The 26,947-nt window shown below is 42.6% G+C and overlaps 2 protein-coding genes and 1 non-coding gene across 4 annotated transcripts in view; all 3 read left to right on the top strand.

Moving 5' to 3' along the window:
* LOC126284858 (UDP-glycosyltransferase UGT5-like) overlaps nt 1-5,136 on the top strand; it is a 110,757-nt gene extending 105,621 nt beyond the window's left edge. Inside the window, exon 6 of the mRNA XM_049984093.1 lies at nt 4,739-5,136. Coding sequence (XP_049840050.1) covers nt 4,739-5,048 — 310 coding nt within the window. The 3' untranslated portion in view covers nt 5,049-5,136. The remainder of the gene's footprint in view (nt 1-4,738) is intronic.
* Nucleotides 5,137-12,305: 7,169 nt separating this feature from the next.
* The window catches only part of LOC126284862 (UDP-glycosyltransferase UGT5-like), an 89,905-nt gene continuing 75,263 nt past the window's right edge, over nt 12,306-26,947 (top strand). The window contains exon 1 of one of the 2 annotated variants that reach the window (XM_049984098.1): nt 12,306-12,564. The gene's annotated coding sequence lies outside the window, so the exon portion shown is untranslated. Of the gene's footprint in view, nt 12,565-12,655; nt 12,761-26,947 lie in introns of those variants that run through there. The other variant, XM_049984099.1, reaches the window with a different exon arrangement.
* Nucleotides 22,102-22,176, top strand: Trnal-caa (transfer RNA leucine (anticodon CAA)). Its single transcript has one exon. It is a non-coding gene; the product is annotated as a tRNA-Leu (tRNA).

Consider the following 26,947-nt stretch of genomic DNA (forward strand, 5'->3'; position numbering starts at 1 on the left):
AGCTGTGCGTTAGAAAATGCAAGGCTGTATATGCAACCTGATAAAACTGCTGTATATGCAATCTGATAAAACTGAAATTAAAACCATCTCTCCTACTGAAATTAGGATAATAATAAATTCACTCAGAAGTAAAAGGTTTCCAACAGAGTACCAAAAGCTTGTTCCCAAGAGATAAGTGGGATTCTCAGTCACATATGTAGTAGCTCAGAGAAACAGGGCATTTACTGGAATGTAAGATAAAAATAGCTTTACACGTAAACTAAAAGACAGAGAGGGAAGGAAGGACAGATGGGGAGATAGAGAAATTCACGACGTATATCTTTGATAATTTTGCACAAGCAATGCAGTTTAGTACTGTTGTATTAAACACCGGTGGGAAGACTTTCGTGGCTCCAGGGGAGTGTCTGATGTCAGTTGTCGGCCCCGGCCGCTGTCACATCACATTTTGGTGCATGTATTAACCATTTCTTTATTAGATGGCAAAGCCAACCTCAGTGAATGTGAAAGAATAAAAAAAAAACTGGTAGTGTATGTAACCTGTTTGAAAAAATTAGCAATAACGTCACATTATATAGTTGTTGCCATACAGCTTATGGGAGTTTAGTCACGTTTCCTACGTCACTGGTACAAAGCCAGAGCTCATATTGGACGTTCTCCTATATCCTCTTCATAAAACAACTACTCTGTTGGAAAAGTATCAGCTTAAACCAACAAAATCAAACTGCATTACTTGATGAAGGTTATCAAAATGTTGTTGGACCTACACCTATCTGACAATTTTATCCAAAATTCTTGAAAAAGTAATGTATCCCAGAGGAGCTTCACATATTAGTAAAAATGAAGTAGTAACATATCGTCAGTTCTGTTTTCAGAAAGTCTTTTCAACAGAAAGTGCTACATATGTTTCCACAGATCTAGTATTAAATGCCACAAATAACCGATTATCACCCACTAGGATATTTTGTGATCTCTCAAAGGGTTTTGACTGAGAGAGCCATGAAATTCTTCTAGATATGTTTAAGGGTGGTGGTGTGAGTGGGACAGTGCACAAACAGTTTAATTCATATTTAACTGGCAGAATGCAGAACGTTGAAATTAACAGTACGAATAGTCTGAAAAACGTAGCAGAGTCCTCTAACTGGGGAGGTATGAAGAATGGTGTCCCACTGAGGTCAGTATCGAGTCCCTTATAGTTCTTAATATACTATTAATGACTTTCCGCTCTATATTCATGAAGATGTAAAGCTAGTCAGTTTTGCTGTTGATACAAGCACAGTAGTCACACCCAACAAACGGGAATTAGCTGAGGAAATTGAAGACAATGCCTTTCGGAAAATTATTACGTGGCTCTCTGCAAATCGACACTCACTAAATTTTGAGAAAACATGGTATATACAGTTCTCTACCTCAGATGACATAGCAACATTGACAAATATAGACTTTTAAAACAAGTCTGTTTGCTAAGGAAGAATATTCAAAAATTTTGAGTGTGGGGACTGATAAGGCATTGGAAGAAACACATTGGTGATCTGCTCAATTGACAGCTACTAATGCAATTAGGGTTATTGCAACTTTGGTGATGAAAATGTCAGTAAATTAGCCTATTGTGCCTATTTTCATTCACTGCTTTCATATGGCATCATATTTAAGGGTAATTCATCATTAAGAGAAAAACTATTCATTGCACAAAAGTGTGTAATCAGAATAATAATAGAAAACCACCCAAGATCACTTTGCAGACACTTATTTAAGAAACCATGGATATTCACAGCACCACCAGAACACATACATTCAATTATGAAATTTGTTATTAATAATCGATCCTAATTCTAAAATAATAGCAAAGTACATAGCTACAACGCTAGAAGAAAGGCTGAACTTCACTATTGTGGGTTAAATCTGACTTTGGCATCGAGAGGTGCGAATTTTGCTGCCACAAAAGTCTTTGGTCATTTAACAACTAGCGTTTGAAGTATGGTAGACGGCCAACCAATATTCAAAAACAAATTAAAAGAATTTCTGAATGAAACTCCTTCTACTAAATAAATATGAAGTAGTAACTGTAAAAAAATCATATTGTGTAAAAAACTTATTACAAATTGACATGTTCCACATCATTACAGAATGTCGAGTTCTTGATCTATGGAATAAGTATTAATGTAATGTAATGATGCTGTACTGCCTTACTATTTCTCTACAAACCTATCCGTTTGTCTTTTACTACATTTCTTTCCCCAGTTTCAGTATATCTTTGAGTAATGCTCCCTTCGAAACTCTCAACAATCTCTGCTTCTTTCATTATTTCTGGTGTCATCCCCTTAATTTCCTATGGTTTTGCAATCTCTTCAGTTTTAATTAGTAATTCATAAGGAATAAATCGTGGTCAGCGTTCACATCTGTGTTTGCAAATGCCTTACAGTTTAAAATCTGGTTCTGAAATCACCCTCCCACCATCATTTAGTCAATATTAAACTTTCTGGTGTCTTCAAGCCTCCTGTGAGTGGATCCGGATGGTAGCTGATACTGTCTATAGTAGTGGAGTGGCTCGTCCAAATCATAGCCCTGATGCCTGAGGATACAAGGCAGAAATAGTTTCGGTCGGGGAAACTCGGTGGGAAAATAACTAAAAATCAATGAGCGTGTAAGAAACAAACTTTTCTGTGAGCTGTGTTAGTATGTGCCTCATGAACTTTTACTTTATTTACATTTTTCCTTTGCAAGCAGTTCTCTTGCTTCATTTATACTTATGTATTTTACCATACACATTCACTTCTTCAGTTCACCATCAATTCTGTAAAATATTTATCCTATGGACAGAACTAATCACATATTCCTTTCAACATGACTCTTTATATTCAGGTACGCAATTTCTTTACTATGCACACTTTTGAACAAACCATCTCGCTTACTATACACACATGATAATCTTCTACTTATCGAGGACCATATACGTCACCACTTTCTCACAAACACTTTATAAAACACATATTTGCACAAAACGAATCTGTTATAAGGATTACATGATGATTTCTATTTCTTTTAAATCTTGTTTGCACATAGCAACCTTTATGGTAAACACATAATGATCTCTTTTGTGTCACAAACAATATCATTTTATCATGAACGCTTCACGAATATACTATTTCTTTTAATGCATACATTGGAAAAAAGCAACTATTATCATAATGTCTTTTCTTGTCAAGTTTCCCTCGAATTTCATCTCGCTCCAACCAGACATACAGTTCACCATGGAAGTGGAAAAAGTTGGTATCTTACCATTCCTGGATGGCACGGTTAAAAGAAAAGTAGACCTTACACTGGGAGATAGTGCCTACCGCAAACCAGCTTACACACAGGTATATCTGCAGGCCACAAGCTGTCGTTATCCTGACCAACGCGACAGTGTCTTATGCTCTTTGGTATGTAGAGCACATGTGGTCTCAGATACCGACAGTCTGCCTGGTGAGCTACAGCAACTAAGGACGGTGTTCCAACAAGACAGCTGTTTTGACAGGAAGATACGGCATGCATTCCGTTCCAAGCAGGGATGTTAATGAAGACGCGGAGGCACCCATTGCAACTGCGTTTTTGCCCTTTTTGGTGGCATGTCTTCAAGAATAGAAAAATCCTCAAGAGACACCACACGTACTGTGTTTGTCGACCACCAGCAAGATTCAGGAATTTGTTGTGTTCAGTCAAAGAAAACTCTGGCTTTAGGAAACGTGGCGTTTAAAAGAGACCATTCTAATGTGGAAAATTTTGTATTGGATAGACATGCGGAACAGTGCTGAACTGCGTTTGAGGCATCAGCCATTGCTGGAATATGTCCAAGTAGGAATATACAGTGACAGTGCTGGCCATGAGTGGAGATACACAGAAGCCAAACTGAAGGCACAGCTGAAGACTAGGACATTTTAGCCAGTAGGTCAGTAAGCTGAAAGTATACAACATATGTAAATAAAGAAACATAATTTGTATACAAGCGTAAGTATCCTGTCTCTGGAGGAGTACAGCCGTTAGTGAGAACAGGGTATGATTGACTGTCTGTATGTGATGCCTAATTAAGTATAAATACTCTATTATCTACTGTAAATCTTCTATATTCCAGCAGCAATAGCTATATTTGAAACTTCCTGGCAGATTAAAACTGTGTGCTGGACCGAGACTCGAACTCGGGACCTTAACCCTTTCGTGGGCAAGTGCTCTACCAACTGAGCTACCCAAGCACGACTCACGACCTGTCCTCTCAGCTTCAATTCTGCCAGTACCTAGCCTCCTACCTTCCAAACTACACAGAAGCTCTTCTGCGAGCCTTGCAGAGCTAGCACTCCTGGAAGAAAGGATATTGCGGAGACATGGCTTAGCCACAGCCTGTGGGATGTTTCCAGAATGAGATTTTCACTCTGCAGCGGAGTGTGCGCTGATATGAAACTTCCTGGCAGATTAAAACTGTGTGCCGGACCGAGACTCGAACTCGGGAAGTAGGGGACGAGGTACTGGCAGAAGTAAAGCTGTGAGGACGTGGCGTGAGTCGTGCTTGGGTAGCTCAGTTGGTAGAGCACTTGTCCGCGAAAGGCAAAGGTCCCGAGTTCGAATCTCGGTCTGGCACACAGTTTTAATCTGCCAGGAAGTTTCATATCAGCTTACACTCCGCTGCAGAGTGAAAATCTCATTCTGGAATAGCTAAAGTTAATTTCAAGTCGTATTGTTTCTGTACTTGTTGACGCTGGGTGTGCAGGTACCGCGAGAACGCCCGGCGGCTGTCGAGGATCTTCAACGACCGCCCGGTGAAGCCGCTGGACGAGGCTGTCTACTGGACAGAGTACGTGATCATGCACCAGGGGGCACCACACCTCAGGTCCGCGGCGCTGGACCTCGCCTGGTACCAGTACTTCCTGCTAGATGTCGTGGCGGCGCTGCTCGCCGCAGCACTGCTGGCTCTCCTCGTCACCAGAGCAGCGTGCAGTGCGGGACTGCGGCTACTGAAGAGGACTGCTGGCGGATCCAAAGCTAAGAGGACCACCAGCAAGTCCACCAAGAGGGACTGATGGTTGTCTTATTATTTATATATTGCATTTAAGTATTACGAACTTTTTCCAGTCAACCTAATAAAGCGTGTTTCTACAAATATAGGATCTAACAATGATTACTCAACTCACGATTGTAAAATCTCGCCCACTTGTTATCCCCAATGATCCACTCACCCACTTAAGCAACACTGATGCCTTCAGTCATGATCCACAGCCAATTTTTGCAGCCATTCATACCCTACGTATAGACAGCGTCTGAAGGCAATGCAGTCCGCCGTCCAGAGTGGCCGAGTGGTTCTAGGCGCTGCACTCTGGAGCCGCGCGACCGCTACGGTCTCAGGCTCGAATCCTGCCTCGGGCATGGAAATGCGTGATGTCCTTAGGTTAGTTAGGTTTAAGTAGTTTAAGTTCTAGGGGACTGATGACCTCAGAAGTTAAGTCCCATAGTGCTCAGAGCCATTTGAACCAATGCAGTCAAAATTTCCTTCATCACCAAATATTCTGAAGCCATTTATGCCATTGGCAAAAACACAGAATACTGTATCTTTCAGTATCATGCCTCCACAGAATATTTATGGACTCTCTAACACGGCTGATTTTTGATTGTCAAATGTATGAAAGTAGCTTAAATGTTGTGTTTATTATTGTGCCTAATGGCTAGTGATAACTGGCCTGACGACAGAGGTGTTTCAATAGTATTATGGCTCCATACGACTATTGATTGAATTGTAGGTTGCATCACAGTTACAGACATTTTTAAGTTTTCAAAACAGAGAGAAATATATTCCTTTTGCACACCAAATTATAGACACTTAAAATTTACCCACTCTTAATCTCCACATGCACCAGACAAATTCAAGTATTAATTGTGACACGCCACTCTGATAATACACACACCTGTGCAACAGGGTGATCCAGTCAACATACAGTCCAAAAGTAGGCAGCGCGTTTGATCCAAACACTGCTGTAACTTTCATTTATATTCTGCTAAACAACTCTCTTTTATATTCATGCTAAACAGACAACACACTTCCTCGCCAGTTCGTGTAATTGTTACTCTTTGCTTACGGTCTGCTTACGGTAACCAGTTATTTGTTCAACTGTTGTTGCGTCACTGATTTCTCTCCCACCATTTTAACAACTGAGCAACAACATTAACCACAGAGTCCTGTCGGTTCTTAGACTTCTATAATGGATGTTTGCATACATTCGTTACATGTACGAGTTCACAACAACGCTGAATAAGGGATCAAGGACCCCTTATAACTCTTCCACACTTGTGATTCTCCCATGGGTTACACAGTCTATCAAACCACACTACCATTCAGCTCACTATCCAGCTACATGTTAACGAATATGTCACGATGTGCGGAGAGGGCCCTTTCTCCCATTGTTTCGGAGAGGCATCATGGATTGGGGGGTTGGGGGGGTGTCACATGGTATGTCTTCAGGCCACGCCTGGTAGTGATTGAGGGTACTCTGATCGCACAGTGATGCATCACAGACACCCTGCCTCCTCATGTTTTACATCACACGCTGCAGTATGACAGTACAACTTTTCAACAGGTCAGTGATCATCCAGACATGGTACCTGCCTCTACAACCTATCTGTGTGAGGCTGAGGCACATCCGTGGCCAGTAACATCTCCAGATCTGTCTCTGCAAGAACATGTGTGGAGCTAGCTTGGACCTCAATTCTGTCCCAGTGTCTCTGTCGATATCAAGGGCTAGTTATAATAGTTGTGGGACAGCTCGCTCCAGTAGAGGATACAGGGATTGTACGCGTATGACATCCTACCAACTGAATGCTGGCCGCGGTGGCCGTGCGGTTCCAGGCGCTCCAGTCTGGAACCACGCGACTGCTACGGTCGCAGGATTGAATCCTGCCTCGGGCATGATGTGTTTGATGTCCTTAGGTTAGTTAGGTTTAAGTAGTTCTAAGTTCTAGGGGACTGATGACCTCAGATCTTAAGTCCCATAGTGCTCAGATCCATTTGAACCATTTTGAACCAACTGAATCACTGCATGTAACTTGGACAGAGAGGTTGGAACGTCATACTGACAACTGGTTAATACCTCCAAGATCTTTGTAAATTTGAATCTACCTTGTTATCACTGAAACAACATCACATAGACTACCCTCTTAACGCCTGAAGCACTCTTAATCAATGTTATTTGTTATATCTTATTGTCGTGTCCCATTTCTGTCCTAGCAACGTTGTGTCAAGTAACTGTTTAAGCTGATAGTCACAATGTGCAATCTGTCACCTATACAGAACTTTAGCAGTAAAACCACTTTTCTTCTTCAGTGAAAATTGAGTAAACTAACTGAAACTTTCAGTTACAACATTCTGTAAAATTGTATACCTCCTCTTCAGACACAACCTATTGCACCATAGACTCATCCCAAACGTATGATTCAGACACTTCCCCTCAACTTTCATCGCTACTTTCATCACTAATGTAGCACCATTACTACTTGGGTTTTACTGTGGAAAATAGCAGCTGACTCACAGTAACTGAAGAAGCCATAAGCACAAGGTAGCCATCAAGGCTTCAGGATGCCAGTTGCAGCAGCAGGGCAGTTTATGCATTGCGAGGCAATCCAGGAAGAGCACCACAATCCAGTCGATGCAGTGGAAACATGGGGCTCTTGCAGGCTAGGCCAAGCAGTGTCAACACTGCCAAGGCCTCGAATTGTTATTCCACATATGGCTGTGAACAGGAAACGTCCCCTTCGAAAAATTAGTGAATTACTGTGCTGGTAAATCCCTTACGTTATTTGCTTTTCAAACAGCTGATCAAACCTGAACGTACTCAGACATTTCGCTCTTTACCTATTCTGATCAACACTAAACTGACATACAATATTTTTTAGCGCAACGCAATCTGACTTTCAAAACTCCCTACAAAAGAATGGCCCTGACTAGCATTAAACTATACCTTTCACAAATAACTTTACCTCACAAAAATCTTCATTACTCGGACTACTGCAATACAGCGAGCGCCACTACCGCCAGCTAAATAAAAGACTCAAACTACTGAAGGCACTAACTACTGATAAGCATAGTTAGCAAATGAAAGATTTTGATAGAGAACAAGCAATGTGTTTACCTTAATAGTGTTCAAAACTCATAATATCTATATCAGTCCATGATATCCAATACTACAAATTTACTGTCTCTGTCCAGATCATCCGCTCTCAAAACTCCTCCGTCTCACTTCCCCACATCCACCACTGCTGGCGGCTCACCTCCAACTGCGCCACGCTACGCGCTGTTAACAGCCAACTGCTCAACACTACAATGGGGGACTATTGCAACAATGCCGACCAGCCTCAGACTGCACACAGCACAGCCAGTGATTTTCATACAGAGCCTACTTACAACAGTACATCAGCACATCAAATGAGCTTACTCGTAAATAGCTATCATACATATCTGACACCAACTGAAGTGGCACGGGTTGAAGAGCCACTTCTGTGCAGGGTTGGCTTGCAGCAGTTGGGTCATAGCGAGTGTGCAGGCTCAGGAAAACAATATCAGAGAGTTAAATATTTTATCGCTTCTTGTTACTACACACGTAACAGTGTGGTGCCGCAGCCATGTCTGCTTTAGCGTTAAGCGTGGTTGACACTTGTTGCGTTGCATGGCCTCTGACGTCTGCATCTGAGATTGCTGAACTGAACGTGGCATGGTAGTTGGAGCTACACGCGTGGGACAATCCCTTTCGGAAATTGGTAGGGAATTGGATACTTCGAGATCCATAGCGTTAAGAGTGCGCCGAGAATTCCACATTTCGGGCCTTACCTTTCACCACAGACAAAACAGTGGCCAACGGCATTCACTAAACTACCCAGAGCAGCGGCGCTTGCGTAGACATGTCAGTGCTAACAGACAAGCAACACTGCGTGAAATAACCGCAGAAATCAACGTGAGACGTCGGACAAACAGTATCCGTTACGGCAGTGCAGGCGGAATGTGGCGTTAATGGGCCGGTGCGAGTGCCTTCGCTAGCTCTATATTCATTATATTCTTGGCTACTTTACGTTTATTCAGTCAAATAAACTTTTTCTCATTTAAACCTAATCTAATAAAAAGAGCAGAAAAAACAACGATTGAAATAAAAAATTTAACCTGAAAATGATAACAAACTTTTTCTCAACATTTGACATCGCCTGCAGCGCCTCTCCTGCACTCGTGACCATATCGTTTGGATCCTAGACGACAGTGAAACCGTGGCCTGGTCAGATGAGTCCCGACTGCAGTTGGTAAGAGCTGATCGTTGGGTCCAAGAGTGCCTGAGACTCAACGCAGACGTGGATCCCAGTTGTCAACAAGGCACTGAGCAAGCGGGTGGTGGCTCCATAATGGTGTGGGCTGTGTTTCCAAGGAGTGGACTGGGTCTCATTGACTAGAAATAGTTGTGTTCGGTTACTTGGAGACCATGTGCAGCTATTCATGGACTGTTGCTCCGAAAAAGCCGTGGAATTTTTGTGGACGACAGTACGCCACATCAGTGGGGCACAGTTCTCGCCACTGGTCTGAAGAAAATTCCCGACAATTCCAGTGAAAGATTTGGCCACCCAGATCATCCGACAAGGATCCCATAGAACATTTATAGGACATAAACGAGAGTCAGTTCGTGCAAAAACTCCTGTTCCGGCAACATTTCCGCAGTTATGGACGGCTGTGGAGACAGCATGGCTCAATATTTCTGCAGGGGGCTTTCAAATATTGTTGAGCCCATGCTACGTCGAGTTGCTGCACTCCGTCGAGCAAAAGGAGAGCCGACACGATATTAGGAGGTGTCCCACGACTTTTGAAACCTCAGTGTACATACAAATTATTTTGAAGATACCGTCAATTCTTTAGTAATGGACGTTTATGGCAAGTAAAATTATGTTTTTTTTTTTAATTAGTAATATGTCTTATAGACGGGTAAGCCACGCTTCGTCAGTCGTGCACCATCTTGTACCTTGAACAGAAGGTCTCTAGTCAATGGAATACGTGGTATTTGCAAATGACCTGGATTTCTTTAATGTCTTAACAATTTTTTCTGGCTTGAAAACGGAAATTTGTTTTATTTGCTCAAAGCTTCTGTTTCAAGATTGTAACTGGTTTCCGATTATAGCCGGCCGCGGTGGCCGAGCGGTTCTAGGCGCTTCAGTCCGGAACCGTGCGACTGCTACATGCGCAGGTTCGAATCCTGCCTCGGACACAGATGTGTGTGATGTCCTTAGGTTAGTTAGGTTTAACTTAGAACTAGTATGGACTGATGACATCAGATGTTAAGTCCGATAGTGCTCAGAGCCATTTGAACCATTTTTTCCGATTATATTTCTTCTTAATTTGATTTCACTTTGGTGTGTGATAGAGTAATAACATAACAACAGACTGTTCAATGCAGTACTGCAGCAGTTTTAAATCTGAATAGAATATTTGTTCGTAGGTACATTACCATGTTGTACCTTAGAATAGTTTTCCACATTTGCAAAAGACCTACGTTTTCGAAATAATTTTTGTAATTTCAGAAAAAGACGCAGTATAATTCTAACTGCGTTCATATGGGTCATAACTGGACTGAGGATTTGTTGGTAGGGACAGAGAGCAGGGTACAGTGCATGGAGGGTGATTGACAGATGTAAAAGTCACTTCAGATGCTCCCGAAGGAAGTTGTTGGGACCATTTTGTTTAAAATTGTGTATTAATGTCCCGTAACAGAATCTTAATCGCAACTTGAGACATTTTGTAACCTGTGGTGTTATCTGAAATGAAATACACTCTAAATGAAGAGGCACAAAATTTAAGCCGGCCTGGTTGGCCGAGCGGTTCTAGGCGCTACAGTCTGGAACCGCGCGACCGCTATAATCGCAGGTCCGAATCCTGCCTCGGGCATGGATGTGTGTGATGTCTTCACGTTAGTTAGGTTTAAATAGTTCTAACTTTTAGTAAACTGCTGACCACGGCATTTAAGTCCCATAGTGCTCAGAGCCATTTGAACCATTTTTGAACAAAATTTAATAGCCTTAACAAGAATTCAAATTTGTGAGAAGTTGGCAGCGTGCTTTAAATGTTCAGAAGGGTACAGTTGTGCATTCCGCGAAACAGAGAAATGAAGTATCCTATGGTTACAACATCAGTTAGTAACGTTCAGTAGGGTACAGTTTTGTATTACGTAAAACAGAGAAATGAACTATTCTATCACTGCAGTATCAGTTAGTTCCAACTTGATTGAGTTAACCCATAATAACAATTTATCCCGATGTGATCTGGAATTAACACATTGGCTCTGTCGTAGGTAAAGCAGGTGGTAGTATTCGGTTCTTTGATTGGTTACTGTAAAATATAGCCAATCTACGAAAGAGTGTGTTTACAAAACATTCGTGAGATGTATGCTAAAAGAATCTAGGAATCCATATGGGCCATGTACGTGTGGCCCTCATAGGTAGAGCGAAGACAATTAAGCCAATAACATACCGTCGATAAAGGAGTTTAAATTTTTTTTCCCCGCACTCCATACGTGAGCGGAACTGGAAGAAATACTAACTTACGTATTGAAAAATCCGCCTCAGTTGCGAAAATTTTCTGGTCTTTACCCAGGTCTCGGCTAGAATAATCTAGCCTTCTTCAGACGTGGTACCACGGTACTACAGGTTTTAATTTTTAAAGATGACTGTGCCTGACTCTGGAATGTTATAATAATTTTATGCTTCTAAAGAAGTTTAGATTATTCTAGCCGAAACCTGGATAAAGACCAGAAAATTTTCGCAACCGATGCGAATTTTTTAGTATATTAGTCGATCACAGTTGTTGACGGCGCTGCAACATGCTAAAAATTCTTAAATCCTAACTTGTTTTGGAATGGGAAGTACCCTCTTCCATCCACCTGCAGAGAATGTTCGTTGACTGCGCAAGTACAGCAGGTGCACTTGTATATTGCGAAAAGTATTTCGTTCTGTGAATACGAATTAAATGAGGGACGAGAAAAATATCGCACAGAGCGACATACGTAGAGCGTGTCAGCTCTGGTTACATTATCAGTACAAGTGAACTGCTGAGTAACAGTGACGAATACCGTCTCGAGAAACAGTTCACGACCCTTGGCGCCTATGCTGTCGTCCGACACACGAACTGTTTGCCTTCTATTTGGATGACTAGGGCGTTACGTCCGTTACGTAATGGCATCCAGCTGATGGCGCTGTGACGAGAGGGGGAAATGGAAAGAGAGGGGAAAGAGGTCGCCCTGGTATCCATCCTCACCGCCACACAGTCCCTTGTCTGTGATCAGCTAAGCGCGGCCGAGCTGACGCAATGCTTCGCTGCCAACCGTTCCTCTACCAGCAGTCGATTACTGCGCAGTCGTCCTTCGGGCAGTGCCGAGAAAGGTACTGGGTTGGCAGCCCTGCTTTTGTGCCAAACGGGGGTTGCGCCCGCCGCCTGGCGAAACGAGGCGGTACCAACAGCTCTGCTTCTCAGAGTCAGTCACACACTGTGCCACGAGCGGTCCAGCTGCGCAGCGCGCGCTGAGCAATGTGAGTTGGCAGCCCTGCATAGTTGTATATTTTCGCTGCAACGACATAGCCATACGCGATTGGGAGAAGAGTGACAACTTTGCGCTACCAGTCACACGCGTCAGGACAGGGCGTAATCAGGATAGAAACCTGGAGGCAAAATTTAGTTTAAACAGCAAAACAAAAAATTCACCTCTGCATCTGTTGTGGACTGCTGGTAGGCATCTGTGTGCTGCAGCTCCCTCACTGACTCAATCGATCGGTACACAATGTGCGTCGATCCCAGAGGGCTATAACACAGCGACGAAAGGCGTATCGCGACGCCTGTTTCAACCAGTGGAATTCAGTTATAAGTGTGCGGTGTGATTTACCGTATGGATAGGGCATCGCATTGCCCTAGCACGATACCACCAGCCGTTTCAATAGACTGATTGTTAACGCACAGTGAAACTCATTGCTGCAGCGGTAACTCCACACAACTACATTTCCTGACAATGACCCCTAGCTGAACGACGGATCAGTATTAAGGCTGTGGCCACAGTAGCATCGATATCGCTGGATTCCGCCGACCACCGACATCGGCCAAAGACAGCCGATCTTTCCAGATTAGTGCGCCACTACGAGCGATGCCGTAGCCGATTGCGTCGTCCGCATGTACAGACTTCGGACGATAATCGGTGAAATTCAAATCAGTTCATTTCCTGCGGTCAATTAGACGGAATACGTGCTGTGAGGAACTGAGTTTAGTCCAAGAAAGAGTGAGTTTGTGGCGTACTGAGGATAAAAATATTATAATCGGCGTTTAGTTCGGAATCCATGGTTTGAAATCATAGATTTATAGGAAACCGTTAGTAGGTAAAATCTTCATCGGAAATCTTAAACACAAATCATAATCTCAAAATATAATGTGTTCAAGTCACTAGGGTGGCCTTCTTACGCTTATTGTTAGGGTAGTGGATGTTTTTTGCTTGTGGTAGGATCGTATTAGGTCTCTACAAATTACAGTCAATAAATTTTTTCTAGGTTTGTGACCGTGTTTTCAGTATGTAAAACTAGCGATGTTTCTGTCACTGTTGCTAGTGACCTTCTTCTAAGTGTTTTATTTTTGTTTATTGCTGAATGAGAAAACTTCGTCTCTTACATACCTGCAGACGTGGCTGTTATCTAATTCTGACAGGTTGTTAAAGATGAAATGGCTCTGAGCACTATGGGACTCAACTGCTGTAGTCATAAGTCCCCTAGACCGTTAACTACTTAAACCTAAATAACCTAACGACATCACACACATCCATGCCCGAGGCAGGATTGGAACCTGCGACCGTAGCAGTCGCACGGTTCCGGACTGCGCGCCTAGAACCGCGAGACCACCGCGGCCGGCTGTTAAAGATGAAGGGGAGAGTAGTAGAAGTTCCTTGTTGGTGTTTTTATTATTTGTCTTCATTGGTGGAAACCCGACCTTTTGATTGGTGTTTGCATTACTGCTCGTAACTGGCGAAAATCGGCGAGTGGAAGACCAGAGGCGGTAGCTGTGACGCGGCGGTGTTTTCCTGCTTTCTAGCGCCGGCCAAGGCGTGGCAGTACTCTTATGTACCTGCGGTCGCTGCGGTGTCCCGCTCCTGTGTGTGTGTGTGTGTGTGTGTGTGTGTGTGTGTGTGTTTGTATTGGTTCACGTGAGCTGTCGTCCCGTAATGCTGTTACGCTGTTATTGGTGGCAGCCAAGACGTCGCAAATCGGTTATCGCCTTCTCTGCTCATGTTGGTGGGTCGCTTGGCTATTTCTGTTGCCTCTCTAGTGTTCCTCCTGAAAGTAAGGGAGCTCTTTCGCCAGTACGCGCAGCTTCACCGAAGTCAATCTGTTTGCCGCACTCATCCTGGTGTTCTGCCAACGCTGACTCGGTGTGTTGTCTTAGTCGGATATATCTTGCGTGTCCAGATATCTTTATGCCGATGGGTCGCACAAACCCAGAAAAATGACCGCGGAAGACTACGTTTATGTCTCTACAGATTAATTTTACTCCTTATTGGCGTTTTCGTCCTATGCAGTATGGATGTGTCCTTTTTGGCCTCATAGCATTCATAGTTTTATTATAAAAGAAAGGCCATAAATATGATGAACTCTCACAAAATTCGCACATTCACGTTACTCATGTTGGCAGCTGTTCTCGATTCGAATTCTGGAATATTTACTTCGTCTTCTTTTGTGAAGGCATTTCGAAAGGCTGTGTTTAGTAACTCTGCTTTGGCAGCACTGTTTTCGATAGTATCTCCATTGCTATCGCGCAGAGAAGGCATTGACTGTTTCTTGCCGCTAACATGCTTCACACAGGACCAGAATCTCTTTGGATTTTCTGCCGGGTTTCGTGACAAAATTTCGTTGTCGACACTATTGTAAGCATCTCGCATTGAAGTCCGCACTAAGTTTCGAGCTTCTGTAAAAGATCGCCAATCTTGGCGATTTTACCTCTGCTTAAATTTGGCAGTTTTTTTTTTTTTTTTGTTTCTGCAAGAATGTTCTGATCCGTGTTGTTTATCACGAGGGTAGGCTCCGTTTTTTTAATTTTTTGGGTATAAATCTCTGTCGCTGCGATAACGTTCCTTTGAATTCAAGCCACATCTAGTCTACACTTACATCGTCAATTTGGAAAGAGTGGAGATCGTCTCTGAGGAAGGCGTCAAATGAACCTGGCGATTTCCCCCTCGGACTTGCGCTTTTGCACTTCTTCTTCTTCTTTGAATTCGTCAGCGAGGGCGCTGTTTTCTGCGTCACTTATGCCAGCAGAATCGAAGTTTCATAGTTCTCATCTGCTTCCATATAATTCACAGAAAGATTGCGTAATTCCATGTTTTATGTTTTTTTTGTTTTTTTTGTTTGTTTTATTCGCATACCATCACTGCCTATTTCGTCTCTATGTTGGCAGAGTTCTGTAACGCAAGGAAGTGTTCAGTGCTCTTCTCCCACCCACTCCCTGTTACAGCCCTACTGTCTGAGAAGCGTACTGCTACGATCGCAGCTTCGAATCCTACCTCGGGCATGGATGTGTGTGTGATGTCCTTAGGTTAGTTAGGTTTAATTAGTTCCAAGTTCTAGCCGACCTCAGAAGTTAAGTCGCATAGTGCTCAGAGCCATTTTCTGAGAAGCGTCTTCAGTTTCGGTTCCGCATGCTCCACCCGCTACTGCAGTTTGATGGAAGTATTTCCAGTGACGGATTAAAAAAATTTGCGCCCCGAAGCATGCCATATTATATGCCCCCCCCAAAAAAAAACATGTTTTAAGCAATAACTATTACCCGATCATTTCACAATTGCCGTTTTGGGTGGGAGCGCTATGAGCTGTTTCCCTGCTCTGCTATTCGTTGTTCTGAAGGACGCGTCAGCAGTCTAGTAGCGCTCAATCAAAATGTAATATGGTTCCCGACTGTACGTGGCAGCGGATAAGACAAACTAAAAACTGCATTGTATTAACACATTCTTCTGTCGAAAGACAACAGAAGCGAATACAAGGCAGGTAACTTTTTTTTTTCATGGATTGAAAATTCAGGAGAGCGTGTAGGAGACACAGGTTTTTTGTTATACATTCACTTTTAATATGTTCTTTTACACGAAACCTTGTTGTTGTTGTTGTTGTTGTTGCTGTTGTTGTTGTGGTCTTCAGTCCTGAAACTGGTTTGATGCAGCTCTCCATGCTACTCTATCCTGTGCAAGCTTCATCATCTCCCAGTACCTACTGCATCCTACATCCTTCTGAATCTGCTTAGTGTTTTCATCTCTTGGTCTCCCTCTACGATTTTTACCCTCCACGCTGCCCTCCAATACTAAATTGGTGATCCCTCGATGCCTCAGAACATGTCCTACCAACCGATCCCTTCTTCTAGTCAAGTTTTGCCACAAGCACCTCTTTTCCCCAATTCTATTCAATACCTCCTCATTAGTTATGTGATCTACCCATCTAGTCTTCAGCATTCTTCTGTATCACCACATTCCGAAATCTTCTATTCTCTTCTTATCGATACTATTTATCGTCCACGTTTCACTCACATACATGACTACACTCGTTACAAATACTTTCAGAAACGACTTCCAGACACTTAAATCTATACTCGATGTTAACAATTTTTTCTTCTTCAGAAACGCTTTCCTTTCCATTGGCAGTCTACATTTTGTATCCTCTCTATTTCTACCATCATCAGGTACTTTGCTCCCCAAACAGCAAAACTCCTTTACTACTTTAAGTGTCTCATTTCCTAATCTAATTCCCTCAGCGTCACCCGACTTAATTCGATTACATTCCATTATCCTCGTTTTGCTTTTCTTGATGTTCATCTTATATCCACCTTTCAAGACACTGTCCATTCCGTTCAACTGCGCTTCCAAGTCCTTTGCTGTCTCTGAGAGAATTACAATGTCATCGGCGAACCTCAAAGTTTTTGTTTCTTCTCCATGGATTTTAATACCTACTCCGAACTTTTCTTTTGTTTTACCTTTATTGCTTGCTCAATATAGAGATTGAATAACATCGGGGATAGGCTACAACCCTGTCTCACTCCCTTCCCAACAACTGCTTCCTTTTCATACCCCTCGACTGTTATAACTGCCATCTTCTTTCTGTACAAATTCGAAACCATTGAAAATAAAATAAAAAAGTTGTGTTACGATCTAAAAATTGAAGCGAACGTGTCATGCATTAGAAGATTAAAGGGAAAATTGAAATGTGATGATGGGAACATAGGTTTGATGTGGGGCCGCAACTTTTGGAGTGAATGTCATTCATGGCTGCCATCTTGAAATCCGCCATTTTGGATTCAAGTCCTTTTTTTTAAATGGGAAGGGGGGTGTATGACACATCAAATAACACTCGCTTGAGCTCTGGAATTTAGTGGCGTAATTTGTTTTTTCTATGTTGTACAGTTTAGAAGTTATTAATGTTCAAAATTGGGAAATTACCTTCATACCAACTGCTACAACACATGTGCATTGTACGGGATGGACAACACGTAGAACTGCAGTCGCCACAACCATTCTGACTGCACAAGGAGGAGAGTCTCTCCTGCAATTTGGTTACAGTCGTGTTGTATGCGTTCGTCCAGGTGTCTCACATCACGGATGCTCTCAGCATACACTGTCTGTTTATGATGTCCCCATAGATAAAAATCAAGGGGCGTTAAGTCAGGGGATCTTGTCGGTCACTCCACGGCGACCAATCCACTTCCCTGGCAGTTGTTTCTCCAACCATTCACGGACACCAATACAATAGTCTGGAGGGGCTCCATCGTGCTGAAAATGAAATGGGAAAATGCCGGCAGCGTTCAGAGTGGAAGGGAACACGAGGTCCTGCAGCAGCATCAGAGACTGTGGTGCAGTTAAGGTGTTATAAATTAAAAATGGCCCAATGATGCGGGTGTCCCATATGCCACATTACACCATCACCTTCGTTGGACTATGTTCTGGAATTGGGGCAACCCAGTTCGGGTTTGCGTCACTCCCTTCACACTGCCCTTGGCAAACGAAGGATCCAGTTCGTGTTGTTCAGTAGCCCTCAGGCAGAACTCCAACTGGCGCTCAGGTTCATTCTAGTTAGGTCGACGCTGCATCTGCAGCTTGTAAGGATGCCACTTATTGGTGTGCAATATCCGGACAACGGAGGTTTGGCTTATTCCACATGCTAGGGCTACACGACGCATACTTCGTTTAGGACTTTTCACAAACGACGCAACAACCGCAGTTGCAGTTTCCTCATTGGTGGCAGACTTTGGTCGCTCACTACGTGCCCTATAGTGAACAGAGCCCGTCTCCCGTAATTTGGTGATGATGTGAGCCACCGTGCTGTGCGATACCAGTTCTGTCTGGGTGCAGTTTGTTGTAGACAGCTGTTATTGTTCAGTAGCTGCGTTCCCGACATAAGGGTGATTTCGATCTTCTGTTCGCGTGTCAGACCCGTTGTAGATCACCTGGAACAAAGAGTGACATGAGTCAGTATCAAGGTAACTTTGAACATTAATAACTTCTAAACCGTACAAGATAGACAAAAACAAATTTCGCCACTCAGAGCTGAAGCGTGTGTTATGTCATATGTCATACACCACCCCCCCCCCCCTTCCCATTTAAAGTAAAGGACTTGAATCCAAAATGGCGGATTTCAAGATGGCGGCCATGAATGACATTCACTCCAAAAGTTACGGCCCCACGCCAAACCTATGTTCCCATCATCACATTTCCATTTTCCCTTTAATCTTCTAACTTATGAAGGTGTCCAAGGACTTTTGACTCGCCCTGTACAGACGAACAAACATACAACTGGATCTGCTATTACATAATTTTACCGACTAGTGTGGAAATATGGAATTCGTTTTATAATCTAATAGTTACGCGAAAAACATTTGGGTCTATGTAGCTAGATGCTGCATAATAAGTGTACACAGTACCTTCAATCCTTGGAAGGGCTGAATTGTTTTGTACTGCAGCTACTACTCTCACCATAGCTCTTTCTAACTAGATTAGCAAAGCTTTTACGTATTTATCGACAGGTCTGAACTACGTTATTTATTAACACTTTTTCATCTGAGCGTACTCTCCGATAACTTATATTTCTACGATAACTATACATTTCAGCAGACGCCAAGAATAGACATCAGTTGTAATACACTACAGTATCAGTATGACAACTGCAGCGCCGAGAGGCCTGGGTCATTCGGGTACTGCTTAGTGTTGTCGGCTGCCTTCGGTCACGAGGTTTAGTTGTGCCGTCGTCAATTGTAAAATAAAAAGGTAACACGTAGTCTGTAAATCCAATGAATGTGTCCTAAGTTTTGCAATAAAAATCACATTAGTCTTAAATTTTTAAAGCTAATATGAATAAACAAACAAACGCACCGGTCGGAAAGGTTTGCCTCTGGCTTTGACAGGAGAAAACACGTTGATCATATCTTCATAATTCAGATGGTTATGAGTTAGGAGGTCGGCTTCGATGTGAAGAATAGACAAGGCGTTCAGTCTCTCCTCAGACAACGTAGTACGTAGGAACGATTTCAATCTCGTAAGAGCCGAAAACGAGAGTTCTGCTGAACTGTTTGGAAGTGCCATACATAGAAATATTCTAAGAACAATGTCAACATTCGGAAACACGGCCTGTATGCTCTCTTTTCGTAAAAATTTACTCATTTCGACTGTTATGTCAATAACCTCAGAAGATTTCAAAATTTACGCGAATTGTACCCATTCACTAGGGAAGGGCGGCTCTAAATCTGTCATACGACGCTTGGAGTTGCGCTTGTGGCGAAATATATAAAAAAAATCAAAATTATGGATTTTTTGAAAAGAGGAAAAATTTTGGACATGGAACTGTAACTTTGGAATTTTTGAAGGGCTTTTTTACGGACTGTATTGGCCGGCTTGAATGCGGACAAATTCAGTGCTGCGTGAAATATGCCTGCAATATAATTTACCATTCCGCTTAATTACATTTTTGAATTCTACATCATTGTTGATTTAATCAGAGTTCTCACGTTAGACGTAGAATTAGTCCTTCTGCCACAATATTAATTCATTAGTCGCCATCGATGTTCATCTCTTTGTTGACCGTGTGTATCTTCCTGAGTCGGCATAGGTTCACTTCACGAAGACGGTGGAAACCAAGGAAATACAATGCTACATCACTTCAAATAATTTTCGTAACACTTCGATACTTCTCACTATTTTTTATTCACAAGACAATAAGACTTGCTCTGCTCGTCGCACAAACCATAATTACTAACAATATGGCTGCCTTTCCGCACACTCCAAAAATTACATCCATCCTCCGCAAGGCAACAATCGAAAGTGTCTCTTAGCTCCTTCTTGGAGTATGAAACAAAAGAGAATGCAATGTGTACATTACAAAGATTATAATCTACATGCCTCTCAATTTAATCTTTGGCGCAGCCTTTAACGTATTGTATGTCTCTGCGTCGGAATGTGTCATTACAACTGCCCCCCAACTGTATACTGTCACTAGAAAATTTTATTTGGTTGATAGGATACAGTAGTCGACCTTGCAATTGATAGGTTTGGGGGTCTTTTATTTACAAACTTCATTCTTATTGTCTCATTTTCATGGCACTGTGAATTCTTTGGTATTACTGAGTGTGTCAGTTTTTTTTTTATATACTTATGCTTATATTTACAAACCTTAATCCTAATATACAAAGTTCTGGTTAATACTGAGAAAACGACATCATGTAGTAAAGTTTGTACAATAAAATATACAATGAATACAACGTTATTTACAAATGTTTCCTTCCTCATCAGAGGTGAAAATTAAGTCCTTGTATTGCTTTCTGTATTTATTCTGGGGCGATGAGCTTTGTTCGCTAGCCCCAGTGTTGAATATGGGCGGGTGATACGCGCGCCTGATTGTTTGGTTGAAAACGCACGCCAGTGCACTTAATATAGACCGACGTGCGGGTACCGTCGAGACTTCTGAACCTCAGTAGGCGTGTGCTGTTTGTAGTTCCTTCCAGTACTTAGACTGGATACGACGAGGTACATTGGAATATGTGCCCTGAAGAACACACCACACTATGTGCGAGGCGGAGGACCATCCCGTCGATGGAGCTCCAGGTAAGAAGCGTACCATGTCAAACTTGTTTGGCGTTGTCCTTTCCTATTGTGACGCCATGGGTCGTTTGACGATAGAAGCCTCAATTTTCGATGTCACTTGTTTAGGCTCGCTGACACTTGCAACGTAGCACTACTTTGCACAATTTTAATTTCTACACACACCACTTTAACTGGGAGTATTGCCAACGAAACTTTCTTTATCACTCCACTTTATTCTTCGCATTAACCCTTTTTACCTATTGTACGGAGATTCATTTCGCTCAATACTTCTGGTCAATGTACATAAGTATTCACAAGTTTGTCAGTCACGGTACTTGGCATGAAATACAAAATACATCACATAACATATAACACATACAATACATTGGTTACATTAATTACAGGAAAAAGCTATCGACTAAAATTGAAAAATTTTTGACCACTCATAGTGGCTTCATCGTCTTGGATTTTAGTGACACACACACCTTTTTTCCATTAATCTGTTAGAAGGAACATGTCCTTTGTTTTCCTTCTTGAACTCGAGTATAAGTTAAGGTTTACGTCCGTTACGTATTCTTCATACGCAACGACATGCATCAGCATGCAGAGAACACACCTGTAGCCGCTTCACTGAAGCTTGAGAAAGGAATTTTCTACCTTCTACTTAGGGTAGTGGCAACGACTACGTGTAAGCTACGGTTTTTACGTATAAAATCTGAAAATGCACGAAAAAATCATTTATATGCAGCACAACCCTAATATGTACAGTGTTTTGTGCTTAAGCACGTTCTGGTGTGCTTGTAAATCATTACCTCTAATAAAACTTCCTACATTAACATGGACATATAAAATTTTGAAGCTCAGGGTGTAACTACTATTACTATGTAGAGTGTCCAGAATGAGGTTCGCAGAAGAGCTTCTGTAAAGTTTGCAAGGTAGGAGACGGATACTGGCAGATGTAAAGCTGTGAGTACCGGGCGTGAGTCGTGCTTCGGTAGCTCAGCTGGTAGAGCACTTGCCCGCAAAAGGCAAAGGTCCCGAGTTCGAGTCTCGGTCGGGGACACAGATTTAATCTGCCAGGAAGTTTCACTATGTAGAGTGTTTCATAATAGCGGCACGCCCTTGTGTATCATCTTCAATTAAAGTGCGCTAATAGGTGTCTTGTATTATCATGGGAGAAAAAATACAGACATTTTAATGCATCGGTTGTCATGAAAATCTATGTACGCGAATAATCTGACTTTCATAGCTTCAGTGCAGCATGAAATTCTGTATGACGTTTTTGTTCATAATTCATTTTATAGACGATTCCTTTGCTTACAGGTCGTCGATCACACTACTTACCTGTTTCTCGTATAGCGGCGATATCATTTTCGTTCTTTGTGACTGTAAATCGTTATATGTATGAAAGATATAATTTTGACATGATTTATCATTTCATATTTAAAGTGTGTAAAGTAATTCATACCTTCCTTCTGCATACATGAGTGAAGCATCGCTAATGTTGCACAGTGTATCAGGTTTTTCGTATTTTCTCGTAAACTCGTAGAGTCTTGTCTAGAGTTGTTTCTTGACGTTAGGTATACATGTTTGTACGAGGTTGTCTTAGAGTTTCATTTTTCTTATACACTTCTGTGTCGTTTAGGTTCCGTACATGTACAGAGCTCCTTTCGCTTTTCACACATTCATACATACGTTTATACACACAAAAAAATATCTACCACTATAATATACACTTTGCTGGTGGGGCCCCTTTTCGGTACCCTGCACCATTCCCTCAATATTCCAAAATAATTCAGGGTGTGCTGAGCATCATCCCCTCATACTAATGATACTTACAACTAAATATTTCTTCTTACATACATAACTGCCTTTCGGTCCATTAATGCGCAATCATTCCATATTTTCCTGCATTACACTTTAGCTTTCGTACATGTAGCCTCGTGTATAGCTTATATATTCTATAAAGTTGTTTGTTCAGTGCTTTCGGTGTTTCCTAACGTTAATGTGTTTCTCTCTCTATAAATCCTAGGTACTTGTTTTGAGAGCGGTTCATTTCATTACTCACGCTGCATATAGCTGTTTATTATTTTCCTATTTTAAAGCTTGTGTCATTCTTTTCCTTAGTCACAAAAATTTACGCGTTTACTTTGTTGTTCATTCTGAAAATCGCTAGCTACTGTGTAACGTAAATGTATGCGTTATCTCTTTGCTTTCCTCTTTACTGCTTTTTCCCTATATGTAATTTTGTGTTGTTCTCGTGTTCATAGCCTTTCTTCCGGTTATATACACTCCTGGAAATTGAAATAAGAACACCGTGAATTCATTGTTCCAGGAAGGAGAAACTTTATTGACACATTCCTGGGGTCAGATACATCACATGAACACACTGACAGAACCACAGGCACATAGACACAGGCAACAGAGCGTGCACAATGTCGGCACTAGTACAGTGTATATCCACCTTTCGCAGCAATGCAGGCTGCTATTCTCCCATGGAGACGATCGTAGAGATGCTGGATGTAGTCCTGTGAAACGGCTTGCCATGCCATTTCCACCTGGCGCCTCAGTTGGACCAGCGCATACGACCATCATTGGCACCAAGGCAGGAGCGACTCTCATCGCTGAAGACGACACGTCTCCATTCGTCCCTCCATTCACGCCTGTCGCGACACCATTGGAGGCGGGCTGCACGATGTTGCGGGGGTGAGCGGAAGGCGGCCTAACGGTGTGCGGGACCGTAGCCCAGCTTCATGGAGACGGTTGCGAATGGTCCTCGCCGATACCCCAGGAGCAACAGTCTCCCTAATTTGCTGGGAAGTGGCGGTGCGGTCCCCTACGGCACTGCGTAGGATCCTACGGTCTTGGCGTGCATTCGTGCGTCGCTGCGGTCCGGTCCCAGGTCGACGGGCACGTGCACCTTCCGCCGACCACTGGCGACAACATCGATGTACTGTGGAGACCTCACGCCCCACGTGTTGAGCAATTCGGTGGTACGTCCACCCGGCCTCCCGCATGCCCACTATACGCCCTCGCTCAAAGTCCGTCAACTGCACATACGGTTCACGTCCACGCTGTCGCGGCATGCTACCAGTGTTAAAGACTGCGATAGAGCTCCGTATGCCACGGCAAACTGGCTGACACTGACGGCGACGGTGCACAAATGCTGCGCAGATAGCGCCATTCGACGGCCAACACCGCGGTTCCTGGTGTGTCCGCTGTGCCGTGCGTGTGATCAATGCTTGTACAGCCCTCTCGCAGTGTCCGGAGCAAGTATGGTGGGTCTGACACACCGGTGTCAATGTGTTCTTTTTTCGATTTCCAGGAGTGTATCTGCATTATTTATTTATTTTCTATTGTGCTATTTTCTTTCTCCTTCTGTACAAGCTAAGATTTACTCAATACAATATAATATGACAGTACCGTCCATGACCAGTTTGTACTTGTATGTTCACTTTTATTACGTAATACCAGCTTATAATTAAATTTTCTAAGCTACTATTTACAAGACTTGTGTACGCTTTTCTTTCTTGTTTTTGAATGGCTCTCGTCACTGTGATTCATAGTAAGCGTGGTCTCAAACCTTTTAAACGTTCCGCGCATTCGCGCTTATGTACCATGACTGGACTGCAGGCGCGGAGAAAACTCTGCATTGTTGTTGTTGTTGTTGTCTTCAGTCCTGAGACTGGTTTGATGCAGATCTCCATGCTACTCTATCCTGTGCAAGCTTCTTCATCTCCCAGTACCTACTGCAACCTACATCCTTCTGAATCTGCTTAGTGTACTCATCTCTCGGTCTCCCTCTACGATTTTTACCCTCCACGCTGCCCCCCCCCCCCCCCCAATACTAAATTGGTGATCCCTTGATGCCTCAGACCATGTCCTACCAACCGATCCCTTCCTCTGGTCAAGTTGTGCCTCAAACTCCTCTTCTCCCCAATCCTATTCAATACTTCCTCATTAGTTATGTGATCTACTTATCTAATCTTCAGCATTCTTCTGTAGCACCACATTTCGAAACCTTCTATTCTCTTCTTGTCCAAACTATTTATCGTCCATGTTTCACTTCCATACATGGCTACACTCCGTACAAATACTTTCAGAAATGACTTCCTGACACTTAAATCTATACTAGATGTTAACAAATTTCTCTTCTTCAGAAACGCTTTCCTTGCCATTGCCATTTTATATCCTCCCTAGTTCGACATTATCAGTTATTTTGTTCCCCAAATAGCAAAACTCATCTACCACTTCAAGAGTCTCATTTCCTAATCTAATTCTCTCACCATCACCCGACTTAATGTGACTAAATTCCTTTATTCTCGTTTTGCTTTTGATGATGTTCATCTTATATCCTCCTTTCAAGACACTGTCCATTCCGTTCAACTGCTCTTCCAAGTCCTTTGCTGTTTCTGACTGAATTGCAATGTCATTGGCGAACCTCAAGGTTTTTATTTCTTCTCCCTGGATTTTAATACCTACTTCCAAATTTACTTTTGTTTCCTTTACTGCTTGCTCAATATACAGATTGAATAACATCGAGGAGAGGCTGCAACCCTGTCTTACTACCTTCCCAACCACTACTTCCGTTTCATGCCCCTCGACTCTTATGACTGCCATCTGGTTTCTGTACAAATTGTAAATAGCCTTTCGCTCCCTGTACTTTACCCCTGCCACCTTCAGAATTTGAAAGAGAGTGTTCCAGTCAACATCGTCAAAAGCTTTCTCCAAGTCTACAAATGCTAGACACGTAGGTTTGCCTTTCCTTAATCTGTCTCCTAAGATAAGTCGTAAGGTCAGTATTTCCTCACGTGTTCCAACATTTCTACGGAATCCAAACTGATCTTCCCCGAGGTCGGCTTCTACTAGTTTTTCCATTCGTCTGTAAAGAATTCGAGTTAGTATTTTGCGCTGTGGCTTATTAAACTGATAGTTCGGTAATTTTCACATCTGTCAACACCTGCTTTCTTTGGGATAGGAATTATTATATTCTTCTTGAAGTCTGAGGGTATTTCGCCTGTTTCATACATCTTGCTCACCAGATGGTAGAGTTTTGTCAGGACTGGCTCTCCCAAGGCCGTCAGTAGTTCCAATGGAATGTTGTCTACTCCGGGGGCCTTGTTTCGACTCAGGTCTTTCAGTGCTCTGTCAAACTCTTCACGCAGTATCGTATCTCGCATTTCATATTCATCTACATCCTCTTCCATTTCCATAACATTGTTCTCAAGTACATCGAACTTGTATAGACCGTCTATATATTCCTTCCACCTTTCTGCTTTCCTTTCTTTGCTTAGAACTGGGTATCCATCTGAGCTCTTGATGTTCATACAAGTGGTTCTCTTATCTCCAAAGGTTTCTTTAATTTTCCTGTAGGCAGTATCTATCTTACCCCTAGTGAGATAAGCCTCTGCATCCTTACATTTGTCCTCTAGCGATCCCTGCTTAGCCATTGTGCACTCTCTGTCGGCCTCATTTTTGAGACGTTTGTATTCCCTTTTGCCTGCTTCATTTACTGCATTTTTATATTTTCTCCTTTCATCAATTAAATTCAATATTTCTTCTGTTACCCAAGGATTTCTATTAGCCCTCGTCTTTTTACCTACTTGATCCTCTGCCGCCTTCACCACTTCATCCCTCAGAGCTACCCATTCTTCTTCTGTTGTATTTTTTTCCCCCGTTTCTGTCAATTGTTCATAGTAGTCTGGTCCCTTTAATTCCACAAACCAACCAACCAACCATCTGTCAATTGTTCCCTTATGCTCTCCCTGACACTCTGTACAACCTCTGGTTCTTTCAGCTTATCCAGGTCCCATCTCCTTAAATTCCCACCTTTT

This window comes from Schistocerca gregaria, chromosome 8 (genome assembly GCF_023897955.1).
Source record: "Schistocerca gregaria isolate iqSchGreg1 chromosome 8, iqSchGreg1.2, whole genome shotgun sequence".
NCBI classification, from domain to species: Eukaryota; Metazoa; Arthropoda; class Insecta; order Orthoptera; family Acrididae; genus Schistocerca; species Schistocerca gregaria.